This window comes from Rhea americana, unplaced genomic scaffold, assembly GCF_003343005.1.
Source record: "Rhea americana isolate MKP2758 unplaced genomic scaffold, rheAme1 scaffold_42, whole genome shotgun sequence".
Lineage (NCBI taxonomy): Eukaryota > Metazoa > Chordata > Aves > Rheiformes > Rheidae > Rhea > Rhea americana.
In genome coordinates this window covers 2,379,364-2,391,853 of record NW_028186557.1, presented here as the reverse complement: position 1 = coordinate 2,391,853, position 12,490 = coordinate 2,379,364, and the positions used below count along the sequence as shown (strand labels likewise).

General features: G+C 36.2%; 1 protein-coding gene and 1 long non-coding RNA gene across 3 annotated transcripts in view; one reads left to right on the top strand and one right to left on the bottom strand.

Moving 5' to 3' along the window:
* Nucleotides 1-6,817: 6,817 nt before the first annotated feature.
* HIF1A (hypoxia inducible factor 1 subunit alpha) overlaps nucleotides 6,818-12,490 on the top strand; it is a 15,318-nt gene continuing 9,645 nt past the window's right edge. For both annotated transcript variants that reach the window (XR_014897056.1, XM_085315040.1), the window contains exons 1-5: nucleotides 6,818-6,952; nucleotides 7,902-8,047; nucleotides 8,145-8,229; nucleotides 10,362-10,474; nucleotides 11,575-11,777. Coding sequence is in view for 1 of the 2 variants with exons in the window: in XM_085315040.1 (XP_085171166.1) it covers nucleotides 6,904-6,952; nucleotides 7,902-8,047; nucleotides 8,145-8,229; nucleotides 10,362-10,474; nucleotides 11,575-11,777 (596 nt within the window). In the remaining variant the exon portion in view is untranslated. The remainder of the gene's footprint in view (nucleotides 6,953-7,901; nucleotides 8,048-8,144; nucleotides 8,230-10,361; nucleotides 10,475-11,574; nucleotides 11,778-12,490) is intronic.
* Nucleotides 8,231-12,490, bottom strand: part of LOC146590141 (uncharacterized) — an 8,136-nt gene continuing 3,876 nt past the window's right edge. Inside the window, exon 2 of the long non-coding RNA XR_014897057.1 lies at nucleotides 8,231-8,676. This is a non-coding gene — a long non-coding RNA (uncharacterized LOC146590141). The remainder of the gene's footprint in view (nucleotides 8,677-12,490) is intronic.

Below are 12,490 nucleotides of genomic sequence, written 5' to 3'. Positions count from 1 at the left end.
ACTTATCTATTTGTAAAATGGCTGTTTATACAGACTTCATGTTCTTCTTGGTAGTGAGACCTCTTACTGTGTAGGTTGTTTAACATGTAACAGGGTGGACTCTTGGCTCATTTGGGAGCCTCTATCCACTACTGTTTTGCAAGGCGCTATGCCTTTCAAAGGTGCCGCTTACGCAGAAAGTTTGTAGTGCTGTAGCTAATGCGTAGTTTGAACTGCTTCCTCTTTTTAATTATTTGAGGGTTTTTTTTCTAATTAGTTTTTTTGGTGCTGCTCAAATTACAGTAAACACTTATAACTACTGTAATGTAAAGAAAATCACTTTAACTGCTATGTCAGATGGAAATGTACAAACAAATGAAATTTAACTAATAATTTCCTTACAGAAATTTTGTCTTTGTGCTTGACTATTATGCTAGTTTCTGCATTTATGCTAGTTTCTGCATTTAGCAGCTCTTAATCCTTCTTACTGTATTTAAAGGATTTCTGATTTATTTCTCTATGTTAGATTATTGGGCCATAATGTTCATTAATTCATAATGAGCGAGGCTTTCATCTAGAAAATCACATGCTTGTGACTACACACAAGATCAGGATTCTTTTCTCTCAAAAGAATTCTCTACAGAGATTATAAAGCAAGCAGAATTGGTAAGTAAAATTTGCCATATTGGAGAAAACAATAATATTTCAAAAGAAAATCATGTCAAAGCAAGAAATGATGAAGCTGTAACCTAGGGCTCATCATGAGCTGCTAACTGGAAGATCATGTTAATTCTGTAAAGCAAATACAGAAGGAGAGGGTAGCCTTCCTAACAAACTTGGAAAGCTAAAATTTCTGTTTTCCAGGAGTTAGTCTTAAACGATTTTGTGGAAAGGCATAGCAAAATCAGCTGTTCTGGAGGATATGTGTATATGTTACAGCTCCTGGGAAGTCTGTCCCTTGAAGATTTCCTGAACTACAAATCCAGGTTTCTCTCGTAGGTGCTCAAAGGCAGGGTCTGAAATGTCTTTCCCCCATGATCAGAAAGAGTGTTCTGACACTATGAAACCCGTAGTCCTGTAAGCAGGCAGACCTGAAGAAGTTGGTCCCGTTCTTGCCTGACTTTTCTGTTGTGCTTAAACGGCAGAAGTTGCGCCTCCCTCGTAAGACTGATCGTAACGCACCCGGTTCTCCCTGCTCCTACGTCTGAATCTGTTTTATAGTGTGTCGGCTGAGCGAGAAAGTCCGTGCGGTGGCTAATCCGGCTGCCTGTATGTGCTGACTGGCTAATGGGCTGCTGCTTCTGGGCCGGTGATCAGGCCGAACAAACACGTTACTGTTCAGCTGGGAGGTGAAGGGGCGAGAGGGAATGCGACTTTCGGGAGCGCCTGTGGCCCTGGCACGTGCTTTGTGCGGCCCGTCTCAGAACTTGATAGTTTTTAGAGATTGCTGCTCTGTTGCTTCTGGTTGAAACCGATCGGTTTTGATCAAAACCTCTTTTTAAGGGGAGAAGGGGACTAACAGGCGTATGCTCTGTATGTGACTTTCTTCCCTGAGCCAGGTGGGAGATTTTTTCTTTTTTTCTTTCTTTTTTGTAATAAGAATATTTGTGTCATTAAATCCCTGTATGCCTAGATATCTGGATTTGGGTAGTACACTCTGCTTACATTATAAACTCATTTTTAATATGAAATCTTCTTTAGGAAATTACACTGGTTTAGTTTCTCTATGGTAAGCATTGGGYTTTTCTGGAAGTTCTTTGTCCAGAGTTCTGGACAAAATAAAAATCTAACAGAGAGTAAAGAAAATTGAATGACTTCATATGCAGTAGTGTTCAGAGAGTAAAGTTCTATTGTAATACACTTTGGGGGAGTCTGTGCTTTTAAGAAAGGTTGTAGCTAGGCTGTGTTGTATTAGCAAAGGTATGTTACTGTGCTGTAGCAGGTAAGAGCTGTCAGCATGGATGTGCCTATCTATGACTGTGTCTCTTACAGGAGTAAGTATCTGTGTTGAAGTACTCAGCTGTAATACTATGGTGAATCAGGAATTGCACCTCTGACCCATACAGCTATGCTTGCAAAAGCATCTTTTTTAGGCTAGGCATAAAAAGACAACCGTGTCTTTTACCAACTGCAGGAATGAATTCAAACTTTACAAGCTAAATACAAGGCCACTTACAGATTTACCTTGTAGTATCAAAGACCAGCAACGATGACATAAGCTGTTACCATCTCACTGTAATAGCTGTTTTTTTTTGGTATTAAAGAAGAAGAGTTAAAGCTGTGGTGTTACAGAGAGAACACAGTCTCTGTGATTCGGTTTGGAAGTCTGTTTTTTTTTTTTTTTTTTTTTTTTTTTTTCTCCTCCAGATTAGTTTTATTATCTCAGAATAGGTTGCATCTAACATGGCAGTATTCTGTATGAAATCTTGTATTGGCAAATGAATGGAATTAATTTCAGAACTGAAAACTGGTTAAAATTCAATATTAAGATGATGTTACTTGTCTTGAGGCCCACTGATTTGGATTACATTCTGTTTTCTGTATTAAAAAGATAAATACTTCTAATAAATGTTTAAAATGGATGTCTTGATGTTAAGGCCTCTCAACTGCAGAATAGACTTCTAAAGAGAAAAATGTGAAAGACTACTGGAAGATGTTTCTAACYACTTTTTTAGAACGTTCTCAATCTGAATCAAGATAGAAGAGGAAGCTGGATGAATATATATGTGATAGCTACTTTACATGGGAATTGAAGATACATAAAAGGAAAAATCTGATTAGAGAGACAGTAAGTTAGTATGAAAAAATGTGCAGCTAGGAAGGATAGAAAGCTGATAATTTTAGTAAATTGACACACAGATCAACTATTTGTGTTAATGTAATATTGTGTACACATCTTAAAATTTTACTCAGCAGAGTACAATGGTTTAAGAAACTAGAATGAGACAAAGTTAATGTGCTACATGTTTTAAGATCTGTCCACTGACTCATTTTTATTCTAGCTAGTAATTTAAAGCAGGAATTTATTGGTTACTAATGGTATTTTCCAGAATTTCTATTTGGTTTAAGTTAGTAGTGGCAAATAAGGAGGAACAAGTTAGCTTTAAACAGGTGTTTTGCACTGAGAAATTAAAAATGGCAGGCTATATTTAGAAGATTGGGGAATTACTTCTAGAAATAGGTGATGCTTGGGGTCTTTGGGATGGTATGGTGGACAATATACTGTTTAAGTGTGAATTCTGGCCAGAATGGCTCACATGATCGCAATTACAGGAATTACCCATTCAAGTACAAAAGCTGTGTTGCATCTGTAACTGATATGGATACGACTGCTGCTGGCATGCTTTGCCCTGAAGGCTGTTGGGCCAATTTTTACCTGCTGCAAAAAGCTGCTATAAAGCTTTATTTATATTCATGTTGCCGTGTTTTAAAACCTTTTTCATTTTGGGCAGTGAGCCTAGGTAATATCCTTTAGTCTAGTTCTTAGTTCAGCTGTAGTAGATCCTGCTGGTTAAATATGTTCTTGCTTTGGGTCTCTAAGTCTGGTCTCTTTTGGAACACAGATGTTTATGCAGCTATCGTACATGAACATCTTTTACATATAGAAGAATGTGCCAGATACAGGATTTAAAATTTCCACGGAATCACTGCTTTCTGTGAGCTGTAGTGCATATCCTGCTTTAGATTGCTTCTCTGCTTCTGTATTCTTGTGGTAAAAATACAAAATGGAAACGAATGTCTGGCACTGCAATTGCACAGGAAATATCATACCTGAAAATGCATGCAATTTCCTGTCTAGCATGGGCATTTATGATATTTTCATTGAACATATAATCCCCTCTTCAACTGAGACTTTCTTCAGAATATTTAGGTTGTTTTCTTTCATGTGAAAAAGATAGCAGAAGGTTGTATTAATGATCTTAAATTTTGGAATTATTTTAAATGGAACTCATGTTCTTGCTGTCTTTACAGAATGATATTTCTGTAAAGTGTTTTTTTTTTTTTTAACATAGATACAGCTTAAGAAAATACCTCTAAACTGTATGACTTAAACTGACTTTATGCCAGAGCTAGTTTTCATATCTTGCTCTTTTCAGTCCTCTTCCGTAAGTGCTCCCCCACCCCAGTGGGCGCATAGCTTTTTCATTTACTTTGTTTTAACTGGATGTAACAAAGGTTAGAGTAGTTGCAATGCTAAAAGTTTTGCTTTTGTTTTTTTTCTCCCCCATTTGGTGACATCTCACATTGAGGCAACCCTGACTTCAGCTGGTTATTAAATAAACCTCATTTGCAAAAGACCTTTTCTCCATTAATTTGATCCATTAAAGAAACACTCTTTGAAGCTGGTAGTTGGTCTTCCTATTTGAATTGTTAGTTTTTACACAGCTTCATTACTGCTTTTAAACAAAGTAGCAAACTGCTGTGCTACTATTTAAATAAATATTTAATGTTTAAATATTTATCTGTATATAGTGCGTAGTCTTTCTAGAATGGAAATGCGTAGGTATAAGTATGGAAATAAGTAATAGGGAGACTAGAATCTGTCACTTGAACATCAGTACTTGGTTCTAACATTTCGCTTGTTACTTGAGTTCTGCCTGTTGTAAAATCAGAAAAAAAGTTCAGTAGGCAGTACTTGATTCTCTTGTTTTGGAATTAAATTTTAACAGAAATGTTATAGGCTTGATTTTAGCAGTATATCACTCACTAATTAATAATTCAATGGCTATGAGAAATTTTGACTATGTTGAAGTCTGCTAGGTATGTGGAAAGTAGGTAAAACCTAGTAATGTCTGAAATATTTTTGAGAATATAAAGCCTTTATAAAGAAAATGTAAGAGAAAGGGCTGAAATTCTGACTCATGAAGCCATGATAAAACTGCAGGCATCAAGTCAGATGGAAAACAATTACTTTAAGTATTAATCCCCCAAATTTCTATACTAGGAGGGACTTTTCTCAGAAGGGACCTTGAATGAGCATCTAGGAAAGAAGCTAAAATATTTTTTCAGTGTTTTAAGGTCAGACTTCTAGTGATGACTGTTTCAGGATATACTTATATTTTGGGAAGCCTCAAGCTTCTCCGACAGTGATCGCCATTACTAGAGCAGGAACATCTGTCTTCATGTTGAGACTGAATGTGAAGACATCTGCACGATAGGAAAATATCATCAGTTATTTTATACTTTCCTTTTAAGGAATACAGGCTGCATTTGGAGAAACTGATAGGACTATTTTATATTTTTTTAAGTAATTTGATACCTGATACTTTTCTGAAGATCTCCTTTACTGTTATGTTGATGTAGTCTCATTACATAGGAATATAGTAGTCTGATTTTTGCCACACAAAGGAGGAAATGTAATCATGTTCTTAAGAAATAAGAAACTTATGGTTCTGAGAATTAAGCTGCTAAAGCTTACTTTTGTTGGTAGTGATAGAGAGGTAGAGGAAATGGATGATAGCAGTTAGGAATGGATGGCAAAATCTTAAACTTCTTGAAGTTGAGGGGAAAAGAAAGGTAATCTCGAAAGAAGTTCTGTCAATTTACTTTGTCCATATAGCAACTTCTTAAACTACTTCCGTGTTTTAAGGCATTCTTGCTTCTGCTCTCAGTCTTAATAGTATTGTCACTGGCATATTGTTGCACAAGCTAAGCAGGATTTTTGGCTGTTATAACTGTGAAAAACAAGAAAAAGGACTAAAAATGTGGGTTTTTTTTGTCAATGTATTTCACTGCTTCCATGTAGTTAGATTCACTATTTCCCAGGGAAAATCAGCTAGTGAGTCACTTTCCTCTGTCATTTGTGGTACTGTCACAGGATATGTGCTAAATAAAAAGTTATATATAATTTTTTTTTCCACAGATCCCCAAGCTTAGAAAAGAAAAATTGGCAGTGATAATGCTTGGCCTTCTAATCTGACTAGACTTCTAAAAGATTATTCTTAAAYTGTTGGTAGTAACTATAATGTGGTATAAAAAGGATTATTTTCTTCTTCAACTASTAATACTTAATCTCTTTATGATAGCATTAAGACATGCAACTTTGAGTTATAAAAGCAGTGTTTATAGGCATGTATCTTACAGTTTTCATGTAAATAAATAGAAAAATGGACARAGTTAATCCTACAGATTACTACAACTGTCTTTTGTATCTTATCAAGTGTAAAATGAARGTAGCATGCCTTCAGAAGGCATACACGTATAGAAAGCAAGCCTGAAACTAATACCTTATGTTTTTGCACTGWCTATTGTAAAACAAAAGCACATTTAACTGCGGTGGCCTAATCTTCCCCAGGGACCACAGCAGCATTCAGCTCTTTAGTTTTCAAATGTAAGAAAAACTTAAGAGTTCCTGTCTCAAAATCGTTAGTTTAAAAACAATGTGACCGATGCACGAGGCAAACCTGTGAAGTGGTGTGGGTACAGGGAATGCTTTAAGGGTTGGTAGGAAAGAGGAAGGAAGCAGGATTTGGAGGCTGGAAACCAGCAGTCAAAGTATGAGATGATAGGGACTTTAAGAACATCCAGTGCATGTAGATACCTGTTTTAAGAACTGATTTTTATTGTTGGAAGACCTTGTTTGGGAGTCTAATTCTGGCAGAGCCTGAGAGCTGCAGAAATATGTATGCAAATACAGAGTAGAGACTGAGATAGTTTAAAACTTCATTTTTAAAATTAATAGCCTCAATAGCAAATGTATTGGCTACTGGGCAGCTTGTACAGTTTCAAGTTGTGACTCCTACTCTTGCTTTTTATATTAACTCTGAATTTTATTTATATAGGATTAGTTCAGAACGGAGAAAGGAAAAATCAAGAGATGCAGCCAGATGCCGAAGAAGCAAGGAATCTGAAGTGTTCTAYGAACTTGCTCATCAGCTGCCTCTGCCACACACCGTGAGCGCACACCTCGACAAGGCCTCGATTATGAGACTGACCATCAGCTACCTACGAATGAGGAAGTTACTAGATGCTGGTTAGTGAATAACTTATCGACAGAATCTGAAAAAGGGGCTGCTTGTATACTGAAGCTATTTTTAAAGCCTATGAGCAATTTAAAAAATACTGAAATTAAATAGTTGGTTGGAGACCTTCCATTAGAAAGAGGCTATTATTGAAAGTGCAGGGAAAACGTGGCCACAGCTTAATGGACTTTGTTTTCCCCTTTCTGTTCTGATGATACTATTTGCCTCGTCAGAGCAAGCTGAGCCACAATGCCATTTAAAAAGTCTCAGCTTTGTGACCTTTTTCCCAAAGTTAGGTTTCTTTCATGTAAGCTTTCTTTCTCCTAGAGAATTAGGTTAAAACTGTGTTTTACTAAACTGTAGATGGTAGGTACAAAACTGGCCTAGCTAACTGTGGGTGTTTCTTGTTAATGTAACCTGCAGGGATTTTTTTTTTTTTAATTTGTATTCCACTGAAGGTGAAGTTAACCAAGGCAATGTCTGCCTTTTTACAGTCATTCCTGCAGTTGTATGGATAGATGTATTTGAGCTAGCTTAATGAACTATTACCTGTTTGGCATGCCGTSGATGCTGTACTACTTATTGGTACTYGTGTGTGCCTGCCTACAGCAAAATTACTGCTGCATATTGCTGACATACTATTCAGAGGAAACCCTTGAGAAAAGTTTGTAATGTCTTTTTGAGATAAGTGGTAGCATTTATGTTTTTCCTCAAGGTGAAGGGTTTATTGGTGTATGCAGAGGGAGGTTAAACCTCTGTACTTTCTAACTTTGTAATTTGTGGTATCATTGCCAGACCTTGAAGAATTTAATTGGTCACTTATCTGAGATAAGTGAATTACAGTATGTTTGGACAATCTTGCTAGCTTGACTAGTGCTACAGACTAGTGCCAGACATCATTCCTGATGGTAAGTGAAGAATGACTGATGTTCACTCACAAAAGTATGTGGGTTCTTACAGGTGAGCTGGAGACAGAGGCCAAAATGGAGAAGGAGCTGAACTGTTTTTACTTAAAAGCTCTTGATGGATTTGTCATGGTTCTCTCTGAAGATGGGGACATGATTTACATGTCTGAAAATGTGAACAAGTGTATGGGACTTACTCAGGTGAATATTGACAATTCCTAAGATTTACAAAAATATATCACCTTTCTATAGATTGGAATATAAGAAGTTAGACTCAATGTACCACTTATTTTTACAGTTCGAGTTGACGGGGCATAGTGTGTTTGATTTCACTCATCCATGTGACCATGAAGAGCTGAGAGAAATGCTTACGCACAGAAACGGTGAGAAGAAAGAAATGTATTTAATTTAGTTAAGGGCAATTCCTGTTGTCATTAGCATGTTTGGTTATCTGCCAGATARAGGAGTTAAGAGAGAACAAAATGCTATATTTTATTTTTTAGATCTCACAYCTTGTTCGAGGATATTAACTACAGAAATAGCCAGAATGTTTTGGAAATATTCTAATYGTAGGAGAGATGAAACTTCATTAGCGCTCTTTAATCTAAAACAAAATTAATGACTCAAACAGAATTATTGAAGGTTGAAAGAATTAGCATGCCTTACRGGAAAAAGTAGTTAGAGGTAGGGTGAATGAAAATCATTTTAAGTTATTGCTATAGAATAATATAGGGAAGTTAAAGTTYTGGTACATATGTCTTGGTCTAGGCATGTCTTCTCAGGACAGCTTAAAGGAGAATGGTTTCTTCCAGAAATCTGTGGTGTTATGTCTAGGACATAGAAAAGATGAAAAAACAAATCAGAGTTCTGTCTTACGCTTTGGTAAGAATAAGGAAGAACACCCTTCCACCCCAACAGACCCCTAAAGCCACTGTTAATTTGGGGCTTTGAAACTGATGCTTCACAGCACCTTTGAATCAATGCATGAAATGGGTATCTTTCCTCAAACTTCAAAATTTTCCCTCAGGGCAGTAGAACATCATAATCACATGTTCTGTATACATTTGAAATTAATATGTTCTCCACGAATTGGTGATTTTTACAATCATTAACAAGCTCTGAAAAGACTTAAGGGCTAGGCAACATGCATGCCTCCAAACAGATCTACTTTACTTGGTTGCTATAAATCTAAAATCTGACCTCTCTAACTCCTGGCTCATCAAAGAGGGTTATATGGACTCTCAATCTAGATGATGATTAAATCGCATGTCATAAAATCACTTAAGACCTACTTCTGCTTTCTTGTATCACTAAACCAGAAGTGTGATTTCATTTAATGCAAGTATTAAGGGCCCTGATCTTTATTCTTATTTTTGTAAGCTCTTCCTAAATTTCTCTGCTCTTACTATTGAAGTATGTATCTGGAAAAGACTAGACTTTTCTTTTTTCTCCTCCCTACTTGGAATACAATATTGCATTTGCAAAAAAACCCCACAAAAGAACAAACAAAACAAAAACAAAAGAAAACCCACTTCACTACAGCAGGGTAAACACCTGTTTTGTTATAAAAAAAAATATTCTTAAAAAAGCAGAGTATTAATGAGCATCGTGAAAAGCTGGTAATTTTTAAAATAGCTTCTAAATCAGACTTGTGAAAGCTGCTCTATCTTTTAGAGCTGCTGCTTAGAATGAAGCCTGAAGCATCAGGAATTAGTAACAATAAAATTGAGTGATCTTCAACTACAAATTTCTGAATTGATTTAAATCTTTAAAAAGCACAGTTTTAAAAACTGAATGAAATAGATTGTAGTTGTTTCTCTGAACTTTGCAATTTTTTCTCTTTTATTGAGGATATTCCCTTGCAGCACAGAGTAGGCTTGTCCTCATCACTCTATTGTAGCTATGTTGATAGCAGAGACAACAGACAAGGCAGTGTAGTGGCTTTACTGTTTGCAGCTACCAGCTTGACAAAATTCATTAGAACAGTGAGCTACCATGAAGAATTTCATAGTAACTATTGTCTTTGGAAGATGAGTAAAATATTATATAAGCTTATATCGTAAGTAAGCTCTTGTGTTCTAAACTTCCATGCTATATCACGACTTAGCTCTAACTCATTAGCACTCCTCTGCCAATTCACTCTTTCCCACCTCTTCTTATCCTAGGTGCTCTATTTTCTTTTGAATTTGCAGTGAGCTGCTTGTAGTTCTCCTGGTAGGATCAGTTTGCATTTTCRCTGCCCAAATTAAGCTGTTTGTTTTTAAATAGCTTAGCTAGTAACTGACTTTGAAAGGTTCTCTATAAAGGCAAATGCTTAACTTAGTCTACTGTTAGTGAATAAAACTAAAAAATAAGTACCATTAGTATTAATTTGCATTAGGATTTCTGGACTTTTTCATGCAAGTTATTTTTTCTGTCTTCCCCTACTCTTAGAGATAGTTCTGTAACATGCTTTTTGCATCTGGGGAAGATGATCCAAGAGCTTAAGAACTGGTTTACTATTTGCTTTTGTTAGGTCCTGTGAAAAAGGGCAAAGAGCAGAACACGGAGCGCAGCTTTTTTCTCAGAATGAAGTGTACACTGACTAGCAGAGGAAGAACAGTGAATATTAAGTCTGCAACATGGAAGGTAACTAATRCAAAGGAGTATTTATGCAGCTTGACTGCTGGCTTTTCGAATGTCACAGCTTACTGTATTTCAACATTTTTAGTTAATGTCACTTGAACTTGAGTTCCACTAAGTACTGAATGACTGCTTAAATATGCTGAATTTTAATACTGAATACACCAGTCTTAAAAGACCTTTAAAAAACTAATTTTAATGAACTCTCCATTTTAAATCAGAGCTAATTTACTTATTAGAGATTATAATTCCTAAATATGTTTGTAAAAAGCCTTCTCTGAGGAAGAAGTTACCTGACACTAGATTATASTGATAACTGTTTGTTTTTAATTTGATTGTAAATGTGATAGTTGAGATTTCTCTGAAGGACTTAGTTATTACTCTTTCTGAGTAATAAGTGGCCATCCCATTTTTAATAATCAGAATAAAAAGAGCCTAGTTTGATAACTTTCTGAAACAAATGCATTTTCCTCTTTGGGCAAAATACAACCTTTTACTATATCAAGTGCTAATGCTACTCAAAATTCCTTTATAAATTTATGTAGTTATTCTTGATCGTACAGCTTSTTTCTTTTCTGCTGTATTTGACCTATTTGTATTTCAGAATGCTTAAGGGTATGGGGAGGGTGAGAAAATGCCAAACTACTTATCCTTTAAAGAACCTACTTGATCTCACCTTGCAACATCATTCCTGTAAAAGATCTAAAATGGAGACTGCTACTCCTTCCTGTAACTTTCAAACTGAAAAAGTAYAGTATTTTCTGGGGATGCAATTGCAAATGAGTGTCATCATTCAGGTAACTTTCAGAGAAGCACAGAATTCTAGTATGGTTTCAGTGAACGCCAGGGAGAGAAGAGTTGGCAGCCAGCTGCCTGTGTAGGAATCACAGGCTGTGTAGCATGAGGAGGAGAACTGACTCTCTCCCCTTCCCCCTACTTCTTTTCTTTTTTTTCCCCGTCTCCAATTGGTTTGAAAGCTCTGTTGCATTGTTGCTTCCAGTAACAGAATAGAGAGAGATGGGGAGGGGGAAGAATTTCCTGGAAGTGTACTGATCTGTGTTGTCTAATGGAAAAGAACATGGTCTTTTTTAAAAATTCTCCCACAGGTACTTCACTGCACTGGACATATTCGTGTGTATGACACATGCAGTAATCAGACTCATTGTGGCTACAAAAAGCCTCCCATGACATGTTTGGTGTTGATTTGTGAACCTATTCCTCATCCATCAAACATTGAGGTCCCCTTGGACAGTAAAACGTTCCTCAGTCGTCACAGTCTTGATATGAAATTTTCCTATTGTGATGAAAGGTAAAMTATGTTTTGTGCTTAACAGATTAATTCATTTGAAGAATTTGCAAGGTTTGTATGTGTTTGCTAATGTAGGCATTTTACCTTTAGATAGTCTTAATCCTTGCAGCACAGAGTACTGCAGACTTGATTCACTTGTAAATAGAATCTTCAGTGTGATGCTTTAGTGTTTATTAACTGCTCAGGATGTCTTATGTAAAAGCCAGATTTTTAAATCTAAGGAGTGTGGAGGGTTACTATTCCTGAATAATTTGTTTACCTGCAGGCAAAAYACCTATTCAAACTGGTCCTTAGTATAGTGACAACAATAAAACTAAACTGAAATAAGATTCTTTCAGATACTGAAAGTCCAGGATTTTTTTTTTTTTTTTCAGGGTTGGGTTTTAGGGTCATAGATGATAGAATCTTTCAGTGATTGAAAACAGTGCTTGTATTTAGGATACTTGTGAGACRCAGTTTATTGCTGCCCCACACTACTCCCTCCTTTTCTTCAGGAGGTCAGTGTGTGTTCTCTAATCAAAAAAAAAAAGTCTAGTTGTGCTTTTGATGTAATCTATCTGCTGTTTAAAATGAGATTGTTGTATTTCAGTGCAAATCTTGGATGCACTGGAATACATAAGAATGCTCTTTCCATGCTGTGGAAACTTGAGCTTGACGAGTTTGAAAAATGGAAGCAAAGGAACTCATTGGCCTAAGTGGCTTTTCTTCTTCTT